This window comes from Schistocerca nitens, chromosome 1 (assembly GCF_023898315.1).
Source record: "Schistocerca nitens isolate TAMUIC-IGC-003100 chromosome 1, iqSchNite1.1, whole genome shotgun sequence".
Lineage (NCBI taxonomy): Eukaryota > Metazoa > Arthropoda > Insecta > Orthoptera > Acrididae > Schistocerca > Schistocerca nitens.
The window spans coordinates 131471952-131498130 of NC_064614.1; the positions used below are offsets into that span (position 1 = coordinate 131471952).

At 43.1% G+C, this 26179-nt stretch overlaps 1 protein-coding gene across 1 annotated transcript; it reads left to right on the forward strand.

Annotated features, from left to right (window-relative positions):
• The first annotated feature begins 296 nt into the window (after positions 1-296).
• On the forward strand, positions 297-23281 carry LOC126243018 (prostaglandin reductase 1-like). The gene is made up of 3 exons (XM_049948132.1): positions 297-594; positions 17867-18214; positions 22634-23281. The coding sequence occupies exons 1-3, from the start codon at positions 394-396 to the stop codon at positions 23084-23086; spliced, it is 1002 nt and encodes a 333-aa protein (XP_049804089.1). The 5' UTR covers positions 297-393; the 3' UTR covers positions 23087-23281.
• Positions 23282-26179: the final 2898 nt, after the last annotated feature.

A 26179-nucleotide genomic window follows, 5' to 3' on the forward strand; every position in this document is an offset into this window, starting at 1 on the left:
TGCAAACGTACGTTATCAGAAGTTTCTTTCTCAAATTGAGGCCTACCTTTGATACTAATAGACTTCTCTTGATCAGAAATTTGAAATAAATACAGCGAACGACAGACAGAATACTAGCTTATTTTGAATGATAAAACTGCCGAATGGCTTTTCTGTACGGAGGTGACGTGGCTGGCGTACTCTGCGCGAGTGTTTGTTTGTGACTATGCACTTATCTGCAGCTAGGAACATTATCTCTTCGCCGTATCACAGAAGACACCAGAATAAAAAGTGATAAGGCTCAGAGAGCTACTAGGTGCAAAGTCGCTGCATCAACAGACGCAACACTGCGTCTTTTCCAGCAAACAGTTGGCTTCCTTAGAAAACCAAGCTTACGGCCATAAACCGAGAACAATGCCAAAGGCGCGGAAGATCGTCATCGCGAGCCTGTTCAAGGGAGAGCCAGAAATCACCGACTTCAAGATCGAGACCGAAGAGCTTCCAGCGCTTCAGAATGGCCAGATATTGTGTGAAGCCGAATACATCAGCGTGGACCCGTTTCAGCGGTCCAGCACTCATAAGCACAAGATTGGCAGCACCATGGTTGGGGCGCAGGTATGTGCATCACGTCCAGTGCAAAATATATATGAGAAAACACAGTGATAATGTTTTAACAGTATAAAACGATTTCCGAAAAGACAAACCTCCATAAAACATATGAACTACATACTTAATTACATCGGGTACCACTAGTATTATCGTAGGGTGCACTGCTAAAACTTATTAAACTACGATTTGATTTTTATTCTCTTCTGTAAGAGGAACACTTTATTCCCCAACGAAGAACTGCCTCAGAACACACGATAAGCTCAAAAAGTTTCAATTGTGGATTAATAAAAAATGTTGGAAACTTAACATGGCGGTTTCAATGCCTTGGTTATTCTGCATACCCCTCCCCCCAACTCACTTTAGTGTAACGCACAGAACGTTAATACAACCAAGTGAAACTACGAGGGTAGTTCCCTCTTTGTGATGATTAACTGACGGGTCACATTGGCTTCAGTGTCTGTTATGACGTCAAAGCGTTAACCCTGTTTGTGAATTTCTGCACTTGGTCGTTTTCTGGTAGGTTGATAACAGGAAGTTTCGTCCACATCATGATTTTTTTCCAGAAAAGAATTGTCCGCGTTTTGCATTTCAATCGGCTTGCGGTAGACGTCCACTCGTTGCTTTTGCTCGGGAGTCAAGGTGAGTGGGACATGAGCTGCTGACACTTTTCTCTCATCAAAACATTCTGGAAAATGTCTTCAATACTTGATTTAGAACTCTTGTTCCGTTGCAGTTTTTGACACAACAACATTGGCACGCGATGGTCACACGTCAATTACTTAACAGTGCCTACTCATAAGGACTGATAGAGTGCACAAATGTTGTTTACCGTCGTTAGTTCCAGCTGCCACCATAGTTTCTGTGCTGACGTCGCTTATACGCCCGAAATAAAATGATGACGTAAGGCAGAGAGTGACAATTCAAAAACTATGTCAAGTGTGTGGTATTTCCTCTACAAAGTCTGCTATTACCCACAACGTGTCATTCGGGAGGACGACGGTTCAATCCCGTCTCCGGCCATCCTGATTTAGGTTTTCCGTGATTTCCCTAAATCGTTTCAGGCAAATGCCGGGTTGGTTCCTTTGAAAGGGCACGGCCGATTTCTTTCCCAGTCCTTCCCTACCCCGAGCTTGCGCTCCATCTCTAATGACCTCGTTGTCGACGGGACGTTAAACACTAACAACTACCACCACCACCCACAACGTGTCAACCTCAGAGCTTGTACGTTTTAACTCTATAATATGGAATTTTAAATGCTTGTTACTGTCAACGTAAACATCACAGAGTTATAAAAATTTTGTTTGTTTGAACACATCTGACCTTGTGCAATGGATAATTGTATATATTGTGTCTTATTTAAGTTCGGTGACAGTGTAAAAAAAATGTGTTAACAATTTTTTAAGAACATTTTATTTTCATTTGAAAGTGTTGTGAAGTTTCTCGATTACGTATCACAGTAATGTTTGCATTTTCGGAAATAGAGTTATTTCTCCATTAATTATGTTTCACTGCGTTGTGGTGGGCTCTTTTCTTTAAAGGAGGATTAATTTATGTAAAGGTAATTTATGTAAAGTTCCGAGTACTGAAGTTCATCAAAAATGTAAGTCTGTTATTATAATTAGTCTCTGAATAACAACCACATTAAGTTGCATATCTTGATTTCTCCTGGGAAAAATTATGTTAACAGCATAAAAGTCTTAACTAGGACTCTAGATTAGCATCTCATTCCAACAACAACGTTCCGCACTGTAGCTCTATTAAGCAGTTGAACCAAAAAATGTATAATGCCATCGTAGCTTTCCGCAACGAACTTAAAACCGCAGACTGAAAATGTTGTGGGCCTTATGGCAGTGTATTAAGGGGAATTTTCATGACGTCACAAAGTTGAAGCCGACGTTCACCACTGTAGTTTGCCAAACATTAGCTTCTGATGCAAGTGTTTTGATTAAAAATACCACTTTGCCTCATTTATGGCTATAGTACCCACTCTGATTGTAGTCCAAAGTGTAAAGGAAACACATTTCACTCGTAAGTGGACCTGTTCAAGCAATATATTGTTTTAAACAATTGAAAATCCAGGATGGAATATAACAATCTTACCAGAAGGGAAGTTGCTACTCACCATATAGCGGAGATGCTGAGTCGCAGATATGCTCAACGAAAAGACTCTCACAATTACAGCTTTCGGCCGTTAAGGCCTTCGCCAATAATACACAGACATACGCACACACACACACACACACACACACACATACACACACGCACACACACGCAAATGCAACTCACAAAAATTACTGTAGTCTTAGGCAACTGAAACCACACTGCGAGCAGCAGTGTTAAGAATACTTCACATCAGCACGAACTTCTCTGAATTGTGCAGCTGGAAACTTTCCCTGCAATACATCTACGTTCCCATAACCCTCCTGGCCTCAACCTTCATTAGTCGCTGTCCTTACCCATCCAGCCCCTTCCTTGATCCTATTCCAGTACTACATAGCGGTCATTCCACCGAAACACCCAATCTTTTTATTTCTCTGCTTTTCCGCTAACTCGACCGCCCCCCCGCCCCCCACCTCTTCCCTGCCCTCTGTCTAACCTCCAGCACTTCAATGCCCTCCACCCACATCATACTACCTCTCCCTCTACCCGCTCCAGCGTCCTCCACACCCCCATCCAGTCGCCACTCCCATCATGCGCTGGTGCTGTTGCTCGCAATTTGGTTTCACTTGCCTGAGACCACAGTTGTGTGTGTGTGTGTGTGTGTGTGTTTGTGTGTGTGCTCATATGTCTGTCTATTGTTGACGAAGGCTTTAACGGCCGAAAGCTATAATTGTGAAAGTCTTTTTGTTGTGACTATCTGCGACTCAGCATCTCCATTATAGGGTGAGCAGCATCTTTCCTTCTGATATTAGTATATTCTTTCATGTACATGAATTTTCATTATCCTTTCTATTTTTACTGTTGTGGTTTTTATTTCTGTCATTTCACTTTAGATTTCCTATCAGTCCAACTCGAAAAGGCGTCTGGGTGAACGCTGTGAGAAGGGAAGTTTGGCAAACATAGCACAATACGATAATGTTCGTTGCATTTTCGGGAAGAGGATGCAGATTCAACATCAGTTTCGTCAGTCTGTATTAAGCATAATACTGCATTAGGAAAGCAGTCTTTTCACATAATATTATTCACATATTGGTTATTAGAAACTTACAAGAACAGAAAAGTAACTGTAATTAAGCTAAATGCGTCGTATTATTGCATCAAATTTGAATTTGAGACCAGAAAAACACCTGAAGATGTCCTCCTGAGATTGTGTTACTCACATGACCACTATAATATTCTCTATTTACAACAAATATTGCCTGCACACGACAGAAATTAAGAACGAGAAGCAATCATAAACGTAAGTCTGCTAAGATTTTGGCACACCAAAGATTTCGGCGCCGGCTTCAAAGTAATATACAGCGTTAGTCTGTAGTGCCAGGGGGTCTGATGATTTCAAATGGTAAGTCCCATAGTGCTTAGAGCCAGTTGAACCATTTGTAGCGCCAACTCCCCTTACCTCATTATATGTTAGGGATGAGCACAAGCGCCCGTCAGATCATTTTGTAAATGAAATTATTGACTACTGAGGAACAAAAGCAATATAACATTTCAATAATATTTCACGCACTGCAACTTGTACAACGAATTGTTCTGTTTTGATAAGCTATAACTTCAGTTTTTACAAAATGAGGACCAAGGCAACAGCTATAGAACCAATAATACTTCATTGTTTACGACTAGTTTCCGAATAATATAATCCCATACTCTCGCATACAATGTGTGATAGGACAAGTTTACTGAAAAATTAACTATACCATTTGTGTAACTATCAAACAATAATCATGTATAAATGTTACTGTTAAACTCACTTCAAACAATAAAAGGAAAATTATCAAAATATAATTATTTCACAAAACGTGAAAATTAATATTTTGGGTACATTTCTGGCCAGCTGGTGGACTGATAATTATATTCATTCTCAAGAGATTAGTTCCTATAAAGACGCAAATCAGATGCATTGTTATTAATTCTGTAATTATCAATTGTAGAGCTTTTTTGTCATAAGCGAACTATTATTTCGATAATTTGGTCAAAACTAGATTATTATGTAAAATTTGAATATAAAAGCTATGTCCACATCATGCACAGTATTCCAAAAATAATTTGGCATGAAAATTCCTACAGTAATTAATGGAAATTAATTATTTTTTGTCAAGTATTGGGAGTCACATTTCTCAAGCAGAATTTCCATGTTAATTTTAAAAGCAATTTTAGAAATCACATTTGTTTTAATGAGTCATCTATTACTTCAAAACTGCAACTGTAATTTCTTATGAAACAACCGATTTTAATTCATTAGCCCAGATGCGTAAGCCGCTTACTGCTTGGTAAGCGAAATTGAGGTAATGGCGAAAAACCAGTCGCATCAAAAATATTAAAGTCAAAATCTCATTTCCTTTCTAAAAATAAGTAAAAATTAGTTAATTCCGCGGTATTAATGGCTGAAATCTGCAATTATATGTTATATGTTAAAATCTTAGGTGAAATTCTGACTTAGCGGTTTCTGCACACAATTTATTCAGTTTGCAGTCTTTGCAAATGTAACGAATCAATTACGAAACAAACATTAGGTTACGACGTTAGTTGGTGATATAAACAGAATGCATTTTATTACAAAGAACAGTCTGAAAATTATACAAATTATATAAAAGTACGAATGTGACATTACTTTACCAGGAAAAACTGACTTATTTAACGTTAAAAAGAGAACAATAATTAATTTCCAACAATAGGTTTTCTTTAAAAAAATACATCATAGTGCTTTTGACATCACATGATATTGTAGAAAATAAAACAAGCTCCAAATTGCATCTTAGTAAGATTTCGACAAAATTTTACAAAAAAATGAAATTGGTGGAAAATTGCATCTTAGTAAAAACAGTGACAAAAAATCTAAAAATGGAAATTGGATGAAAATTGCTTTTAAGTGGCATCGACCTCAACACTGTCCATCAAATCAAAATCTCTTCCGGCTTCTTCCTCGTTCTGAAGGTTGGCATTGGCAGGAGAGTCCCTAGAAGGCCTCCCTGCTCATCTGACACTTCGGCGTAGAATTTGACTTTGTCATTGGTCGCCCAGTCTCCACCAAAGTGGAGCTCCAAAAGATTTTTGACGTCTCCGAGCTTGGCCTTTGAAAGTTCTGCACCAGCTGTGATGGATGTTGTGCTGTTTCCTCTGCTGAAATGCGTTTACCGGCGTATATTTCAGCAATTCATCGGCAGCGGGAGCTTTATTGTTATGTATGCATTCGCTACAGCGCAGGCAACCTAAATCTGAATAATAAAAATATCCCTTCAAATGTAACAAACTGGAAGTTAGCTTTGAATGTCTAGATCGGTAAGTCTGATGTCAGTTGGCGTGCTTTGCACCCGGACATGGCACGGCGAATGCCATGTCTGCTGAACATGACGGATTTTCCAAATGTTGGACATTTAGTCCCCCCATGAACCATGGACCTTGCCGTTGGTGGGGAGGCTTGCGTGCCTCGGCGATACAGATGGCCGTACCGTAGGTGCAACCACAACGGAGGGGTATCTGTTGAGAGGCCAGACAAACATGTGGTTCCTGAAGAGGGGCAGTAGGAGTGCGGGTTAGCTACTACAAACAGCATAGTGAACGCATTATTGTGGCCAAGATAGACACAAAGCCCATGCCTACTACAGTAGTACAAGTTTATATGCCAACTAGCTCTACAGATGATGAAGAAATTGATGAAATGTATGACGAGATAAAAGAAATTATTCAGGTAGTGAAGGGAGACGAAAATTTAATAGTCATGGGTGACTGGAATTCGTCAGTAGGAAAAGGGAGAGAAGGAAACATAGTAGGTGAATATGGATTGGGGGGAAGAAATGAAAGAGGAAGCCGCCTTGTAGAATTTTGCACAGAGCAAATCTTAATCATAGCTAACACTTGGTTCAAGAATCATAAAAGAAGGTTGTATACCTGGAAGAATCCTGGAGATACTAAAAGGTATCAGATAGATTATATAATGGTAAGACAGAGATTTAGGAACCAGGTTTTAAATTGTAAGACATTTCCAGGGGCAGATGTGGATTCTGACCACAATCTATTGGTTATGAACTGCAGATTGAAACTGAAGAAACTGCAAAAAGGTGGGAATTTAAGGAGATGGGATCTGGATAAACTGAAAGAACCAGAGGTTGTAGAGAGTTTCAGGGAGAGCATAAGGGAACAATTGACAGGAATGGGGGAAAGAAATACAGTAGAAGACGAATGGGTAGCTCTGAGGGATGAAGTAGTGAAGGTAGCAGACGATCAAGTAGGTAAAAAGACGAGGGCTAATAGAAATCCTTGGGTAACAGAAGAAATATTGAAATTAATTGATGAAAGGAGAAAATATAAAAATGCAGTAAATGAAGCAGGCAAAAAGGAATACAAACGTCTCAAAAATGAGATCGACAGGAAGTGCAAAATGGCTAAGCAGGGATGGCTAGAGGACAAATGTAAGCATGTAGAGGCTTGTCTCACTAGGGGTAAGATAGATACTGCCTACAGGAAAATTAAAGAGACCTTTGGAGAGAAGAGAATCACTTGAATGAATATCAAGAGCTCAGATGGCAGCCCAGTTCTAAGCAAAGAAGGGAAGGCAGAAAGGTGGAAGGAGTATATAGAGGGTTTATACAAGGGCGATGTACTTGAGGACAATATTATGGAAATGGAAGAGCATGTAGATGAAGATGAAATGGGAGATAAGATACTGCGTGAAGAGTTTGACAGAGCACTGAAAGACCTGAGTCGAAACAAGACCCCGGGAGTAGACAACATTCCATTAGTACTACTGATGGCCTTGGGAGAGCCAGTCATGAGAAAACTCTACCATCTGGTGAGCAAGATGTATGAGACAGGCGAAATACCCACAGACTTCAAGAAGAATATAATAGTTCCAATCCCAAAGAAAGCAGGTGCTGACAGATGTGAAAATTACCGAACTATCAGTTTAATAAGTCACAGCTGCAAAATATTAACGCGAATTCTTTACAGACGAATGGAAAAACTGGTAGAAGCGGACCTCGGGGAAGATCAGTTTGGATTCCGTAGAAATGTTACAAGACGTGAGGCAATACTAACCTTACGACTTATCTGAGAAGAAAGATTAAGAAAAGACAAAAACCTACGTTTCTAGCATTTGCAGACTTAGAGAAGCTTTTGACAACGTTAACTGGAATACTCTCTTTCAAGTTCTGAAGGTGGCAGGGGTAAAATACAAGGAGCGAAAGGCTATTTACAATTTGTACAGAAACCAGATTGCAGTTATAAGAGTCGAGGGGCATGAAAGGGAAGCAGTGGTTGGGAATGGAGTGACACAGGGTTGTAGCCTCTCCCCGATGTTATTCAATCTGTATATTGAGCAAGCAGTAAAGGAAACAAAAGAAAAATTCGGAGTAGGTATTAAAATTCATGGAGAAGAAGTAAAAACTTTGAGGTTCGCCGATGATATTGTAATTCTGTCAGAGACAGCAAAGGACTTGGAAGAGCAGTTGAACGGAATGGACAGTGTCTTGAAAGGAGGATATAAGATGAACATCAACAAAAGCAAAACGAGGATAATGGAATGTAGTGAAATTAAGTCGGGTGATGCTGAGGGGATTAGATTAGGAAATGAGACACTTAAAGTAGTGAACGAGTTTTGCTATTTGGGGAGCAAAAGAACTGATGATGGTCGAAGTAGAGAGGATATAAAACGTAGACTGGCAATGGCAAGGAAATCGTTTCTGAAGAAGAGAAATTTGTTAACATCGAGTATAGATTTAAGTGTGAGGAAGTCGTTTCTGAAAGTATTTGTATGGAGTGTAGCCATGTATGGAAGTGAAACATGGACAATAACCAGTTTGGACAAGAAGAGAATAGAAGCTTTTGAAATGTGGTGCTACAGAAGAATGCTGAAGATAAGGTGGGTAGATCACGTAACTAATGAGGAGGTATTGAATAGGATTGGGGAGAAGAGGAGTTTGTGGCACAACTTGACTAGAAGAAGGGATCGGTTGGTAGGACATGTTTTGAGGCATCAAGGGATCACAAATTTAGCATTGGAGGGCAGCGTGGAGGGTAAAAATCGTAGAGGGAGACCAAGAGATCAATACACTAAGTAGATTCAGAAGGATGTAGGTTGCAGTAGGTACTGGGAGATGAAGAAGCTTGCACAGGATAGAGTAGCATGGAGAGCTGCATCAAACCAGTCTCAGGACTGAAGACCACAACAACAACAACGGACATTTAGTCGGCTTTGCATCCGAAGACAACGTGCAGTTTGTGGCTTTTTCAACCGAACGGTATTTTCTACAGCCATTTTGAATGTTTTGCGTGGAGTTTTTAACCCTGAAACCTGTTCCATCATGTAGGCGCAGAAAAAATCTCTGCAGCAATGTGCTCAACTTATAATCGACAAAAATGCATTTAGCAGCTTTTGTATCTGGGCTGTTCACTTGTAACTCAGTTAATGTGACTTTGTTGAACAATAGTTTCAAAGAACTTATATTGTTAAGAAACTGTGAAAGCGGAGAGCCCAAGACCTCGGGGTTGTGGCATTAGAGTGGCAGTTGTTTCCAGTTAGTTCGAGTACCTGACCTGTAAAGTCAGTTTCTTTGAGCTTTCATTCTACGAAAGATCTGGAACAATATAAACATTAACACAAAATGCAAACTATGTGGTGGTGTAAATTGTTTAAAATCACCAGCTTTTCACGTTGACTCACGGGATTTCTGTAGTGAAGAAATTAATATTATGCACCCCAATCAACACTACAGTGCTGGAGCAAAGTCGTCGAAACCAGAAAGATAAGTATACACTCCAAGCACTTCATTGAACTAACGACAGACTTACAACCTGCAAGTATGTTAATCGAACATCTTTAGCTGGAACCTTGTAAAAAGAGTGTGTTAGAGCTATAACGATGGAAACAATATATAACAGTTGTGGATAAAGAGTTATTCAAAAAATGAAAATGGAACAGCAAATTGATGACCGGGAATTACATAAAGCGTAAAAGAATTGAGGTTGTCTTCCACCCTATGTTAACAGTGAAACAAAAGTTACAAACCTCAGTTTATACATAGGGAACCTATTTAATAAATTACCAAAGGAAAAGCAAAAATGCGTTGCTGAACCACTATCAGAGGAACCGTGAAACACCTAAGAAATATTCAAAAGAGGAAATAGAGCACACAATACGAGAAAGACACTTGCATAGGTTCCCGACATAACCACCGTCTTGATCGTCTGGCGACACCAACAGGAAAAGCCGCGAATGGTTACGATGAGAGACCAGTTTGATCGCTAGCCACGTATGACTCAAACAACCTTGTTGTATGCAGCTATTGTTATTAAAACCGCGAGAGGGAGAAGCAAACAAGAAATTGCGGATGCTCTAAAAGCCGGAGAGGAAGAGAACTTGTACATCCAAACATAAAATGCAAAGGCATGTGACTACAACATTAACCAGTTATATATAAAAAAAATCACAGCAGTTAACAAAGTTACCTTTAAAAGAGGAAACGCTACTACACTGAGTAAACATTAAAGAAACATATTTAAGTGGCAACCTAAAGTATTTCGTAATTAGCTAGAATATTTTTGGGTACAAATCTGTACGTTCATCAATAGTTTCGCGGGAGCGAGAGTGGAGACTTTACTGTTTTACTGTTGGTACAGCCAGACAAACAAAAAAGTTGTTGTGTCGGGATCCTGTGCAACTGTCTTTCGAATATTCTATGGGCCGTAATCTTATGTGTTCCGCGATTATGAGGATAGCGCTTTTGTAACAGATTTTTTTTCTATTTTTGTAAGTTCTTTATTTCCCTATTTAACAAGTACATCAAAAAATGTTATACATCACACCGGTTCCCAGAACTCCTGAAGATATACGTTGACTATGGATGTTGTATCACAGATACAGTCCCTTTGACTGTTCGGAGATGTCATTAAACCCGCCAAATATGTGAACAACCATGCATGAACAGCGCTTATTAGACGGAGGGGTCCGACAGCAGATCAGTTCCAGTCATTCCACCCTAAACGAGGTACACGGTTCGCGTTGTCTGTATTCAATCATGCCTATATGGTCAACACCGCAGTTCGATCGCGTCCGCATTGTTACTTTATACCAGGAAGGGCTCTCAAGAGAAGTGTCCAGGCGTCTCGGAGTGAACCAAAGTGATGTTGTTCAGACATGGAAGAGATACAGAGGGACAGGAACTGTCGATGACATTACTCTCTCATTCCGAGCAAGGGCTACTACTGCAGTGGATAACAGCTACCTACGGATTATGGCTCAGAAGAACCCTGACAGCAACGCCACCACGTTGAATAATGCTTTGCGTGCAGCCACAGGACGTCGTGTTACGACTCTAACTGTGCGCAATAGGCTGCATAATGCGCAACTCCACTCTGACGTCCATGGCGAAGTCCATCTTTGCAACCACATCATGCAGCGCGGTGCAGATGGGCCAAATGGACTGCTCAAGATTGGTATCGCATTCTCTTCACCGATGAGTGTCGCATATCCCTTCAACCAGACAATCGTCGGAGTCTTGTTTTGGGGCAACCTGGTCAGGCTGAACGCCTTAGACACACTGTACAACGAGTAGAGCAAGGTGGAGTTTCCCTACTGTTTTGTAGTGGCATTATATGGGGCCGATGTACGCCGCTGGTGGTCATGGAAGGCGCCGTAACGGCTTTACGATACGTGAATGCTATCCTCCGACCGATAGTGCAACCATATCGGCAGCAAATTGGCAACTCATTCCTCTTCATGGACGATAGTTCGCGCTCCCATCGTGCACATCTTGTGAATGACTTCCATCAGGATAACGACATCGCTCGAGTAGAGTGGCCAGTATGTTCTCCAGCCCATCGAACATGCCAGGAATAGATTGAAATGGCTGTTTATGGACGACGTGACCCATCAACCACTGTGAGGTATCCACGCCGAATTGCTGTTGAGAAGTGGGTAAATGTGGACCAACAGTGTCTTGATGAACTTGTGAATAGTATGCCACGACAAATACAGGCATGCATCAATGCAAGAGAGCGTGCTACTCGGTATTAGAGGTACCGGTGTGTACAGCAAGCTGGACCACGACCTCTGAATCTCTCGCTGTATTGTGGTACAAAGTGCAATATGTAGTTTTAATGGGCAATAAAAAGTGTGGAAATGATGTTTATGTTGATCTCTGTTCCATTTTCTGTAGAGGTTCCGGAACTCTCGGAACCGATGCGATACAAATCTTTATGTGATATGTGTATAAAGTAGGACTCGGAACTCTTGTCCCACAAAGAGCATAGGGTGGAAGACAACCTCAGTTTTTTTAAGCTTTATGTGAGTGATTCCCAGTCATCAGTTTTTTGTTACATTTTCATTTGTTGAATACCTGCTTATCCAGAACTGTAATGTATTGTTTCCATCGTTACTGTATATCCAGAAGTTGGAGTTACATTATTCCAAAAGCAGCCGTAAGCAATTAGATAACACTTGTTCAATAACTGTAGCCGTTTCTTCGTGTTCTAAAAAATGACACATACAGTTGCGGTTGCCCACCGTAAAGACCTCTGTGTGGAATAACTGCAATACTCGTGGTTTGGCGCAAATTTTGGACACGTCAGTGGAAATGAATGGAAAACAAGGACTGAATATTTTGCAGTAAAATCTTCATTTATTTGTAGTTAGAAAACATCCCCTGGTGAAGTAATTATTGCATGTTATTCCGTTGTGGTTTTCTCGCTTTTCCCACGCATCCGCATTGATTTCCCGGGTTCTCCGTTTCCCGTAACGAGATACCGCGTGGCAGCTCGAACGACATTTGCACTAGGGGTGACTCAATTTTTTCTTTTTAGAAATTTATTTGTAAGAGTATGTTTTCCTTTCTATTATAATTCGTCCGGCTGCTTTCTTAGAAGAATAAAAGTAAAGATTGAAGTCTTTCGCACGGGATGCCACCCCGCAGCCATGCTAGACATGTGGTAGGACGGTCACCTTTTGGCCTCACAACTTGCAACTTATTTTTGATCAAGGTTTGCTAAACGAGGCCTTGAGTGAAACAAAAAGCCGGAAGACAACGAGACCTTACGGCATAAACGCAGAGTTACTTGAATATGGGGCGGGGGTGGACTGTTTTTGAACCTTACAGTTCTTCATTCATACAATAAGTGTTGGAGAAGATGATAAATCACGAAACTGTGGACAGTTGCAGAATTTATATCAGTCTTTAAGAAAGATAAACGAAATACATGTAGTGATTACCGAGCTACAATATTAGAAGACACAGCGTACAAGATTTTGCCAATATTCGCTGAAGATCCAAATAAACTGGTACACTTGCCAAACATCGAGTAGGTCCCCCCGCGAGCGTGATGAAGTGCCGCAACACGACGTAGCATGGACTCGACTAACGTCTGAAGTAGTTCTGGAGGGAACTGTCACAGTGAATCTTGCAGTGCTGTCCATAAATCCGCAAGAGCACGAGGTGATGGAGAACACCACATTCCAAGGCATCCAAGATATGCTGAATATTGTTCATGTCTGGTGTGTTAGGTGCTCAGCGGAAAAGTTTAAACTGGGAAGAGTGTTTCTGGAGCCATTCAGCAGCAATTCTGAACGTGTGGGGTGACGCACTGTCCTGCTGGAATTTCCCAAGTCCGTCGGAGTCCTCAATGGACATGAATGGATGCAGGTGATCAGACAGGATGTTTCCGTATGTGTCACCTGTATCTAGACGTATCAGGGATCCCATCTCACTCCAATTGCAAACGCCCCACACCATTACAGAGCCTCCACCACCTTGAACACTCCCCTGCTGACATGCAGGGTCCATGGATTCATGAGGTTGTCTTCATACACATAATTGTCCATCCACTCGATACAATTTGGAATGAGACTCGTCCAACGAGGTAATACGTTTCCTTTCATCAACACTCCAATGTCGGTGTTGACGGGCCGATGAGGGGCGTAAAGTATTGTGTCGTGCAGTTATCAATGATACAAGAGTTGGCCTTCGGATTCGGAAGTCTATATCGATGATGTTTCGCTGAATGTGTCGCACGCTGAGACTTGTTGACGGCCCAGCACTGAAATCTACAGCAATTTGTGGAAGTGTCGCCCTTCTGTCACGTTGATCGATTCTCTTTAGTTATCGTTGGTCCCGTTGTTGCAGGATTTTTCTCCGGCAGCAGCGATGTCGGAGATTTGATGTTTTCCCGGATTCCTGATACTGACGATACACTCGTGAAATGGTCATACGGGAAAGTTCCTACCTCATCGCCACTTCGGAGATGCTGTGTCGAATCGCTCGTGAGCCGACTATAACACGACGTTCAAACTCACCTCAGTCTTGATAACCTGCTACTGTAGGAGCAGTAACCGATCTAACAACTGCGCCAGACACTCGTTGTCTTATATAGGCCTTGCCGACCACATCGCCGTATTCTGCCTATTTACATATCTCTGTATTTGAATACTCATGCCTTTATCAGTTTCATTGGCGTGTCAGTGTACTTTCGCTTTGCAGCCAAGTACTGTAGCATTGCTTGTAGATGCAATCCATGCATTAAGTATTTTTGCATCTCGGCTGCGTTTCACAGGAGACCAACAAAAATCTGGCAATACGGTAAACGCAACACGTTACGACGACTAATACGATATAGGAAACCCGTTGACACTGAAAACAACTTTCATTCGTTGTAGAATGGATAAAAATAGTTTCTGTACGGTTCGCAGAGAAATCTATTACCTTTCTTTCTCCAAATTGCGACAAAATCTTGTGGCGATGATGGCGGTGGATAGCGACCCTTCTCTTCATAGGAGACCACAATGGTTCAATAATATTCAGATTTGATGACTGTGGTACCAGGGAAGATGCGGCAGCTCATTTTCGAGCTCACAAAACTATTCCTGGGCGGAATGGACTGGGTCAAAATGGGCCACGTCGTCTTGGATCACAGCGTGATCATTTGGGAAGAAACAGTGTAGCATGAGATCGACATGATCAGCATAAACATCGTACAACCCTAGTGAGTAATGCGAGTTTGTTGAGTAGTCATGGGGATCATTGAATACCGTGGTTTGGCTGAAATGTTTCATTCCTGGGAAGCAAAAAATGACTTTCTTCCATTGATGCACAGAACACGCTTTACGGCTTTAATACAACGCTGTACTTTTATGAGCATCTGTATCACCGTGAACGGTTTTGGATTTTCAACTCGCTATACAGTTTTCTTATTATAGAGCTCCCTTCTTTGTGTTTAGGTGCTGACAGGTTTTGCGAGTATAACATTCGGTTCTGTAGCTGTCGTCTTCTTATAATTTTCGTCACAATCCTCCTCTCACCGTTTGTGACTATCACACAACACACACTTTCGTCCTTGTTTTGACTTACCTAGGCTTACATATCTTCTATACGATGTCTGTTGAAATACCAAACATTTCGGCTACCTTTTTTATAGGAGTACCTACCATTCGAGCACCAACAATTTTTCTATGTTCGAAATCGCTCAGCTCTGACCTAATGCACTCGTTGTTGCGCGGAACACTTATCTTACCACTATTTACATTTGAAACTTTTTGAGGACACATCTTCTGGTAAACCTTCCGGGATGTAAGGTCGTGGTCCATGAAACTCTTAAGCTCCGGACATTGTGCAGGTTCCTTTTATGGTAAAATACAACAAACGGGCGAAGTGCCGCAGTGCTTAGCACACTGGAAGCACATTTGGTAGGACGACGGTTTAAACCTGGGTCCGGCCGCCCTCATTTAGGTTTTCCGTCATTTCTCTAAATCGCTTCAGGCACATCCCGGGATGTTTGCCTTGAAGTGGCGCAGCTGATTTCCTTCTCTAACCTTCCCTGACCCGAGCTTCTGCTCCGTCTTTAATGACCTCATCGCCGGCGGGACATTAAACAGTAATCTCCTCCTCGTCGTCTTCAAATACAACATAAGTTGCAGGCTTGGTTATCGTCTGCAGTGTTTCCACTTTTTGTCCAACCCCTGTATACAAAAACGTCAGTCTAGAACAAATATAATATAAAGACTGAGTGCTCCGCCATATGATACTACCAACGTACTCACAACATTGCACAGGTGCTGTCCGAGATCACATACAACAGGTCAGGATGCAATCTACATACACTACTGGCCATTCAAATTTCTACACCAAGAAGAAATGCAGATGATAAACGGGTATTCATTGGACAAATATATTATACTAGAACTGACATCTGATTATATTTTCACGCAATTTGGGTGCGTAGATCCTGAGAAATCAGTACCCAGAACAACCACCTCTGGCCCTAATAACGGCCTTGATTCGCCTGGACATTGAGTCAAACAGAGCTTGGATGGCGTGTACAGGTACAGCTGCAGCTTCAACACGATACCACAGTTCATCAAGAGTAGTGACTGGCGTATTGTGACGACCGAGTTGCACGGCCACCATTGACCAGACGCTTTCAATTGGTAAGAGATATGGAGAATGTGCTGGCCAGGGCAGCAGTCGAACATTTTCTGTATCCAGAAAGGCCCATACAAGACTTGCAACATGTGATCGTGCATTATCCTGCTGAAATGTAGGGTTTCGCAGGGATCGAATGAAAGGAAGAGCCACGGGTCGTAACACATCTGAAACGTTACGTCCACTGTTCAAAGTGCCGTCAATGCAAACAAGAGGTGACCAAGACGTGTAACCAATGGCACGCCATACCTTCACGCCGGGTGATACGCCAGTATGGCGACGATGAATACACGATTCTAATGAGCGTTCACCGCGATGTCGCCAAACACGGATGCGAGCATCATGATGCTGTAAAGAGAACCTGGATTCATCAGAAAAAATGACGTTTTGCCATTCGTGCACCCAGGTTCGTCGTTGAGTACACCATCGCAGGCGCTCCTGTCTGTGATGCAGCGTCAAGGGTAACCACAGCCATGGTCTCCGAGCTGATAGTCCATACTGCTGCAAACGTCGTCAAACTGTTCGTGCAGATGGTTGTTGTCTTGCAAACGTCCCCATCTGCTGACTCAGGGATCGAGACCTGGCTGCACGATCCGTTACAACCATGCAGATAAGTCGCCTGTCATCTCGACTGCTAGCGATACGAGGCCGTTGGGATCCAGCACGGCGTTCCGTTTTACCCTCCTGAACCCACCGATTCCATATTCTGCTAACAATCATTGGATCTCGACCAACGCGAGCAGCAGTGTCGCGATACGATAAACCGCAATCGCGATAGGTTACAATCCGACCTTTATCAAAGTCGGAAACGTGATGGTACGCACTTCTCCTCCTTACACGAGGCATCACAACAACGTTTCACCAGGCAACGCCGGTCGACTGCTCTTTGTGTGTAAGCAATCGGTTGAAAACTTTCCTCATGTCAGCATGTTGTAGGTGTCGCCACTGGCGCCAACGCTGTGTGACCGAGCGAGGTGGCGCAGTGGCTAGCACACTGGACTCGCATTCCGGAGGACGACGGTTCAGTCCCGCGTCCGGTCATCCTGATTTAGGTTTTCCGTGATGTCCCTAAATCGCTCCAGGAAAATTCCGGGACGGTTCCTTTGAAAGGGCACGGCCGACTTCCTTCCCTGTTCTTCTCTAATCCGATGAGACCGATGACCTCGCTGTTTGGTCTCTTCCCCCAAACAATCCAATCCAACCCTGTGTGAATGCTCTGAAAAGCTAATAATTTGCATATCATGGCATCTTCTTCCTGTCGGTTAAACTTTGCATCTGTAGCACGTCATCTTCGTGGTGTAGCAATTTGAATGGCCAGTAGTGTATATATTCAAGCATACATTTCTCACAGTGTTAATATATTTTCTTTTCCAACTCCTGTATAGCTAGTGTAAAGGTAATTGATGTAGGAGACTTTTGTGATGGACGCCTTTCAGCTAGTAAATTCATTTCCCCATCTCTTTTCTTTAATTTTTATTTTGGGCTTATAGCTAAGTTTGACCCAAGACAAACCATAACAATTGAAATGACGTGAAGTTTAGTGTTCTGTACACAGTTTTTGAACTTTTTGAAAAGAGGATCGCAACATCGTAATGAATGTCTTGTAAAATGTCCAGAATACCTAGTTAAGTGTAAAAGGTTGCCTGAAGGCCCTAATCCTGCCAAGACCAATAAAACAGACTGCTACATGTGTTAACGTTTGCACTATATTGCAGGTAGCGCGCATCTTAGAGAGCCGGTCATTGGACTACCCAGTGGGACGTCACGTGGTCGGTTACTGGGGCTGCCGCGACCGCACGGTGGTGGACCCAAAGCCGGCGGCTGACGACATCCTGCCGCCAATGCTGGTGCCTGACATCGGTGACCTGCCACTGTCGCTCTCGCTGGGGGTGCTGGGAATGCCGGGAGCCACCGCCTACTTCGGACTGCTTGACATCTGCCATCCCAAGCCGGGGGAGACGGTGGTCGTGAATGGCGCAGCAGGTGCTGTGGGCTCCATAGTGGGGCAGATAGCCCGCATCAAGGGCTGCAAGGTCATCGGAATAGCGGGCTCTGACCTAAAGGTAATCACATTACGCGTGCTCATCCATTCCACCTATTCCTTCGCTGCTTCTCAGTCCTTCTGTCCTAATTCTTGTTCCTCCACTCATTCTCCTAGCATCACGATGGCTCACGTCCAACGAATATCAACTCCTTTTCACTGTCAGATATTTCATTCAGTCACTGCCTTCCTCTTCGTCTGTCCTTAGTGAAATCATTTCTATGGAAATTAGGCCATCTTCCAAGGTGTACCCTTAAACACGAAACATCGTCAGAGACTGCGAAGACGAAGTCAGTTATCAAACATAAACTCAATGAACTACCCAAAATTGACACTGTTTATTGGTAACAAAGACCGAGTTGTCACGTCATGCAATAACGCAAAGGAAAGCAAACTCGCACTGTCGGGTGGTGGAAAGTTGCAGTGATTTACACAAGTTAACGTTTGATAATTAATTGGCTAGGTGTTCATGGTCTCAGGTTCGCACTGTCAGGTGATGGAAAGTTGCAGCTACCTACACAAGTTAACATCTGAAAATTAACCGGCTAGATGTTGATGGTCTCTGAGGATGAGATTCGCAGAAGGAGGCGAAACGGTAGGTACAGAAAGATGTCTAGGACCATAACCTAATGCCAATTAAATCTGTGTCAGCTTCGCCACAAATAACGAATGTCAATGGCTTTATTGTTTTTTCTCTCATCTCTGTCTCCTCCCCGTCCCATTCACACAAATATTCTCGTCTAAAGCTCCTCAAACGTAATTGGTCCCACAGATTTTAATCGCATTGCGCAATCACGAGATGAGCTAAACTTCCTAATCTATAGAGTAACAGAAAAGGAGAAACGTTGAAATTCAGATATGGCTAACAGGTATGCATATAAGGGTCGTGAACTGCGTCACGAACACAGAGATTGCATGAAGTCAGCATTATCAGCACCTGACACAAGTTTATTCGCCTCATGGCGCGTTTCTGTTTGGACGGCATGTCGAACTGTCAGTCAGGGCCTGATGGTGGACTGCAGGGGAATGTAAGGGCAGGTTTACTTAAGGTTCTGACGGCCCAGGTCTGACCACCACACTCATCACTAGTAGAAGACTAGCAGCAGTTGCCTATGAAATAACGGTAACATGCACACGTTTTCAAAAATGGAACAAGACAGTTCGTTGGTATAAATCTGGCCCTTACACCAGCACTTATTTGGCTTGGCACTGATTGACAGAGTTGTTGGATGTCCTCCTTAGCGATATCGTGCCAAATTATGTTCAATTGGAACGTTCTATCGTCAAAATCCGGAGCTGGATGGAGGGCCCTGCCCACAATGCTCCATACGTTTTTAGTTGGGGATGGATCCAGCGACCTTGCTGGTGATGGTAGCGTTTGGCAGGCTCAAAGACAAGCAGTACAGACTCTCGCCTTGACCTGGCAGGGCATTATCTAGCTGAAATTTAAACCGACGATCGCTTTACAACAGTACAGGATATACAAAACTGTAGGTGTACTTCTTTGGTGTAATGGTGTCGCAGATGACAACCAGAGGCCCTGATACGAAAAGAAGTGGAGTCTCAGAACATCACTGCTCGTTTAGAGGTACAGCTGGCGACAGTCATTCTGGTTTCCTATCACCCTCCAGGACCTCTGCAAATATGTCTTAGGCTTGGAATTTCTGTGACTGGATTAGAATTGTATTCTGTAATGAGTCCCACTTCCATGTCAGCATCGACGACGAGGAAAGACGTGTGTGGAGACTCTCCAGACAGCGGTGGGTTAGTAACGTAACTGTCGCCCACCTTACAAGTCGGCAGCCAGGTGTGTTGGTCCGGACCACCATTTCGTTTTATAGCAGCACCCCTTTCGTGGTCATCCGCGGCAACCTTGGAGCACAGCAGTACGTCGACGACATTCTACGCTCTGTTTTGCTGTCGTAAATGACAAGCCAACCTGGGCTTACCTTACAGCAAGATAATGACCGCCTGCGCACGGCTACAGTTTCTACTTGTCTTTCGAGCTTGGCAAACCCTACATTTGCCGAATATCTGCACAATTGAGAATATTCGGAGCGTTAATGGCAGGGACCTACAACCATCTCGAGATTTTTACTATCTAATGCGCCAGTTGCACAGAATTTTAGAAGCAGAGGTAGACCAACGTGTTATTGACTTGCTCAATTTGTGAAGCTCCTTTTCTTGACTAAATCATTGAGCTTTGCTGAAACCGTAATCATTTGTTTGTATGTGCATGTACATCAGATCTACTGATTTCCATTCCATTCTGATAATTCCTCGATGGCGCGTCCTCCCCCCCCCCCCTACCACCACCCCACCAGGCCCCTTTGCTTTGAGTATATTATTTCTGACATACCACATATCGGTTGACTGATAGAAAGTAATGTGCTAATGTATTTCTACATCTACATCTACGTGATTACTCTGCTATTCACAATAAAGTGCCTGGCAGAGGGTTCAATGAACCACCTTCATGCTGTCTCGCTACCGTTCCACTCTCGAACGGCACGCGGGAAAAACGAGCACTTAAATTTTTCTGTGCGAGCCCTGATTTATTTTATCGTAATGATCATTTCTCCCTATGCAGGTGGGAGCCAACAGGATGTTTCCGAAATCGGAGGCGAAAACTGGTGAGTGAAATTTCATGAGAAGATCCTGTCGCAACGAAAAACGCCTTTGTTTTAATGATAGCAACTCCAATTCACGTATCATGCCCGAGACACTATCTCCCCTATTTCGCGATAATACAAAACGAGCTGACCTTCTTTGTACTTTTTCGACGTCATCCGTCAGTCCCATCTCATGCCGATCCCACACCGCACAGCAATACTCCAGAATGGGGCGGACAAGCGTGGTGTAAGCAATCTCTTTAATAGATCTGTTGCATCTTCTAAGTGTTCTGCCAATGAATCGTAGTCTTCGATTTGCTCTACCCACAATATTATCTATGTAATCGTTCCAGTTTAGGTTATTTGCCATTATAATCCCTAAGTATTTAGTTGAATTTACAGCCTTAAGATTTGTGTGACTTACCGCGTAATCGAAATTTAGCTGATTTCTTTTAGTAATCATGTGAATAACTTCACAATTCTCCTTATTCAGGGTCAATTGCAACTTTTCGCACCATACAGATATCTTATCTAATTCATTTTTCAAGTCGTTTTGATCATCTGATGACTTTAGAAGACAGTAAATGACAGCATAATCTCTAAACAATCTTAGACGGCTACTCAGATTGTCTCCTATGTAGTTAATATAGATCAGGAACAACAGATGGCCTACAATACTTCCTTGGGGAACGCCGGATATTACTTCTGTTTTACTCGGTGACTTTCCGTCTATTACTACGAACTGCGATCTTTCTGACAGGAAATCACGAATCCAGTCGCACAACTGAGGCGATACTCCGAAGGCACGCAGTTTGGTTAGAAGACGCTTGTGAGGAAGCCTTCTGGAATCAATTTGACATCCCCTGTCGATAGCACTTATTACTTCATGAATGTAAAGAGCTAGTTATATTTCACAAGAACGATATTTTCTGAATCGGTGCTGACTGTGTGTCAATAAATCGTTTTCTTCGAGGTGCATTATAATGTTCGAATACAGTATATTTACACATACATTAAAGCTGCTTTCTTTTCTGAAAGAAAAAGGACATTGATGTATCTGATTTTCCCTATATGAAGTTGTTTATAAGTTCACAAGATAACTAGGTGGAAATTCTGAAGTATTGTGGAAAATGACATATGGGTTGATAGAGCTTCTCACCAAATCTTGACTCGTAATACGGGCTTTGAAGTAGTTACGTGGCGCTTCTCTAGTGGAAATGCGTGTAGGAAAAACTAGACAAATTTAAGAATTTTTAACATTTTGCAGCCCTGTGAGCAACTGTGATAACTGAACATTGACACGTCAGCCTCAGTTTCAAATAGAAACCACACTTTACCCAGGTTTCTGCTCAAATAATTTGGCCGTCTACAGAAGCGAATGACATGCAGTAGTTTAGTGTCACTCGCTTCTGAAGAAGGCCAAATTCTTTTAGATGAAACCTGGATAAAGTTTGGTTTCTACTTGCTACTGAGGCTGATGTGTTACATGTTCAACTAGACAAATCGTCCTCCTTGTATTGTCACAGCGAATTAGTTCGCTCCCGCATATTGGCAACCCAGGTAACAGGAGAACCGGTGTCGTTGGCCTGCAACAGCACCTCGAATAAACTGCACACACGTTTTGATGTTCGCCGCGTCACAAAAGGATCCTTTATTGAGCGCATACAACGTGAGTTAAAAACTTGGCGAGGTGCTGTGCCCACCGATACGTGAAATTTTACCGTGTTCCTCGTAAATTTCATACAGTCATCCTCTAAAACCCCAGAGTACTTCAGAATAGCTATGTAGCTAGTAAGTAACACGTGCAATCTCTTTTCCTATGTTCACAGGTTAAGTGGCTGAAGGAAGAACTAGGTTTCGACCACGCCATCAACTACAAGACGGCAAACTTGGACAAGGCCTTGAAGGAGGTGGCTCCTAGAGGTGTCGACGTCTTCTTCGACAACGTGGGAGGGGAGCAGTTCGACGTAGTGATCAGCAACATGAGGAAGGGCGGTCGCATCTCCCTGTGTGGATTCATCTCCAACTACAACGAGTCCAAGCTCCCCACGATGCCCGCCATCCACATGCACATGATTGGCAGGGAGCTTAGGATGGAGGGCTTCATGGTCAGTCGATGGTGGGGTCGCTGGGACCAGGCCTTCACGGAGATGGCGCAGTGGATCAGGGAGGGAAAGCTCAAGTACCGGGAGACCGTCACGGACGGCTTCCAGAACATCCCACGAGCGTTCATCGGCATGCTGAGGGGAGAAAACTTGGGAAAAGCCGTTGTAAAAGTGTGATTATTCTTTATTGTAACTTAATGGATACGATTGTTTGAAATACCATATAAAGTGTGCAAGTCTTTTGGAAAAATGACGCTCTACACTTGAATGATGTGCCGCTATACCAGGTGCACAAGTATGAAACCGGAATTTGGTTCCAATAATCACACGTATTGAGTTTGAAACAGATAAACAATTTTTTATCCAAAACTATCTCCACTACTGTTTATGTTCTCAAACCTCTCCGACACATGAATGCCACGCCAAAAAAAAAAAAAAAAAAAAAAAAAAAACAGTTCTGCTTTTGAAGCGAACCAGTCAGCAAGCCATTTTCATACATTTTCATACGAACTGAAGCATTGGTCCGCGAGAGCGTGTTCCTGTGTTGCAAATAGGTGATAATCAGACGGAGAATAACCGCATGCCCTAATATTTCCCAAATGATCACCTCGATCCTTTCCCAGACCCGTTTTGCTGTGTTTGACGGAACATTATCATGGAAAAATATGACTTTGTTTTGCCTTTATCCGAATTCCGGTCGTTTTTCACGTAATGCTGTTGGTAGCCATCAGATTTTAGCAGCTCATAACGGATGACACTCTTCTCATCTCTCTAAACACAGAGAATTATCTTCTTTCCAAAGTGATTTTGTCTTGCACCGAATGTCGATGGTTGGTTGGATTCATCCATGATTTACGAAGCTTAGGATTCTCAAAATATATCCATTTTTCATCATCTGTCACTATTCGATGGAGAAATCACTTTTTTTTGTATTTGGCTTGCAGCATTTCACGATTGGTCTTTCGATTTACTTACTGTCTTTCGTTCAGTTCATGCGGAACCCGTTTTCCCACTTTTTGCAACTTTCCCATAGCTTTAAACCGAAGAGAAACTACTTGTTCCGCGAGTTCCTGTTGAGTTTGGGTATTATCTTGGTCCAATAAGGCCTCCAATTCGTTGCTTCGAGGTTTTCGGTGGTTTTCCGCACTCGTCGTTTCTCACCTCTAAATCATTTCTTTTTGTTTATTGGATTTCAATTCCTCCCCCCCCCCCCCAGAGCGATTGGGGGGGGGGGGGAGGGGCGGGCGGGCTGGCAGCAGCGTAATATGTTGCTTTACAGCCTACAGAAAAGTTAAAAAACATAATGAGAATAGAAACAAACAAGCAAAACAGACGATAATACGATGACATTGTAAACAACTGTAAAATGGCGATGAGTTGTGGAATTTAAAATATAAAAACACTGTGGTGACGATGCGGATGAAGAAGTAGACAGGCACAATTAAAAAACACAGCGACAGTCTGGTTTCTGTTCGCACAAGATAAAAAACACAATTAGCGACAGTATGGCAGCTGTTCGCAGGGAACACTGAACACTCACTTATAACAGCACTATAGCCCGCATCTCGTGGTCGTGCGGTAGCGTTCTCGCTTCCCACGCCCGGGTTCCCGGGTTCGATTCCCGGCGGGGTCAGGGATTTTCTCTGCCTCGTGATGGCTGGGTGTTGTGTGCTGTCCTTAGGTTAGTTAGGTTTAAGTAGTTCTAAGTTCTAGGGGACTTATGACCACAGCAGTTGAGTCCCATAGTGCTCAGAGCCATTTGAACCATTTTGAACAGCACTATACAGGTGACACGGTGGGATTGGGGGGGGGGGGGGAGAGGACCCGGACCTATGACAGGGAAAAGGGGGGAGGAGAGGAAAAGAAAAAGGGGGTGTGGATGGAGGGAGGGGACTTAAAAAAGTGGGGGCTGGGTGGCCGCGAGATGGAGTGGGAAAGGCAGTGGAGGGGAGAGCAGAAAGGACTCAAGGGAGAGAAGGGAGTCAGAGAGGGGGAGGCGGGGAAAAAACAGGTTTGGAAGGGAAGAAGAGGGAGTCTGGGTGAAAGGACAGAGGAAAGGAGGGGGAGGTGAGGATTAGAGTTGATAGGAGGGATAAATGGAGGGAGAGAGGGCATCATCTGGGAGGGGGAGTTGTCGAAAGCCACCTTGGGAAAGGAGATGAAGGGTGTAGAGATGAAGGGTAGGGGGGACACAAACGTGAAGGCGCGGCAGAGGGCGGGGGTTGGAGAGGAGAGGAGCAACCAGAGGATGAGGGGGATCAAGGCAGCGGGAGGTGTAGAGTAAGAGGATAAGTTCGAGGAATAGGAGGAGATATGGGAAAGGAATCAGGTCGTAGAGCTCAAAATCACCGCTTTTGACTTTTTTGAACCACTCGGAACATATTGTTTACCCGAAAGCATGATCGCCGAAAACTTCGACAAGCATTCGATGCGATTCTGCAGTAATTTTCTTCAAATGATAACAAAAAATCAAAGCTATTCGCAAATCGTAGTTCTTAGGCACAAAAGTCGACATGCTTACAGATTTGTAACAGATACCGATGTATGGAAGTTAGGTTACTGTGTGTTGACATTCGTCGTCAGCCGTTACAGGAAGCAGGTGGCGCTGTAGACGCGCTCTCACGAGTCCTGCACTGACGGTTAGCACCATATGTAGGGATATTCCGGTTTCATTCTTCTCCACGAACAGCATTGGTAGTCTTATGAAAATGGTTTTATACCTTCAAAATGTATGAGAATTCACTGTTGACGGTTTATCTATGTAACAAATTAGTGCAGAGTTTGGCAGTGCCTGTAAGGTTCGATGCTGTTTTCCTTCAGATATGCATGTACATCGAACTTTACAGAATGAAATATAGACATCCCAGTAATGTATTTCATCCCAAAGCCAAGGCAGCCTGACGAGAAAACCGAAATATGTCTACCCCTGGGCGGCAATCCCATCATTGTGCGAGCACTATGAGAAGCAGACACTGGCGCGTATGGAAATTTGGGTTTGTCTGTGAAGCGTTCTCAGGTAGCCGAACTTTTGGAGCCGACTGCTCACATAAAGTGGGAAATCTGAGTTCGAGTCCCGGTCCAGCACAAATTTTCATTTGTCTCCGGGACATTGTATTCTTGTGGCTGTCCCGTTTTCGCAATTTACGAATACTTTTCATGATTGTATATCTAAGTCTTCGGATAGACTTCGGGGGTTTACAAAGTGTGTATCGAGAAAAAAACGGAGGATAAGAACTCGTGTTCGGATATATCATCCATTGCTATAGAGCG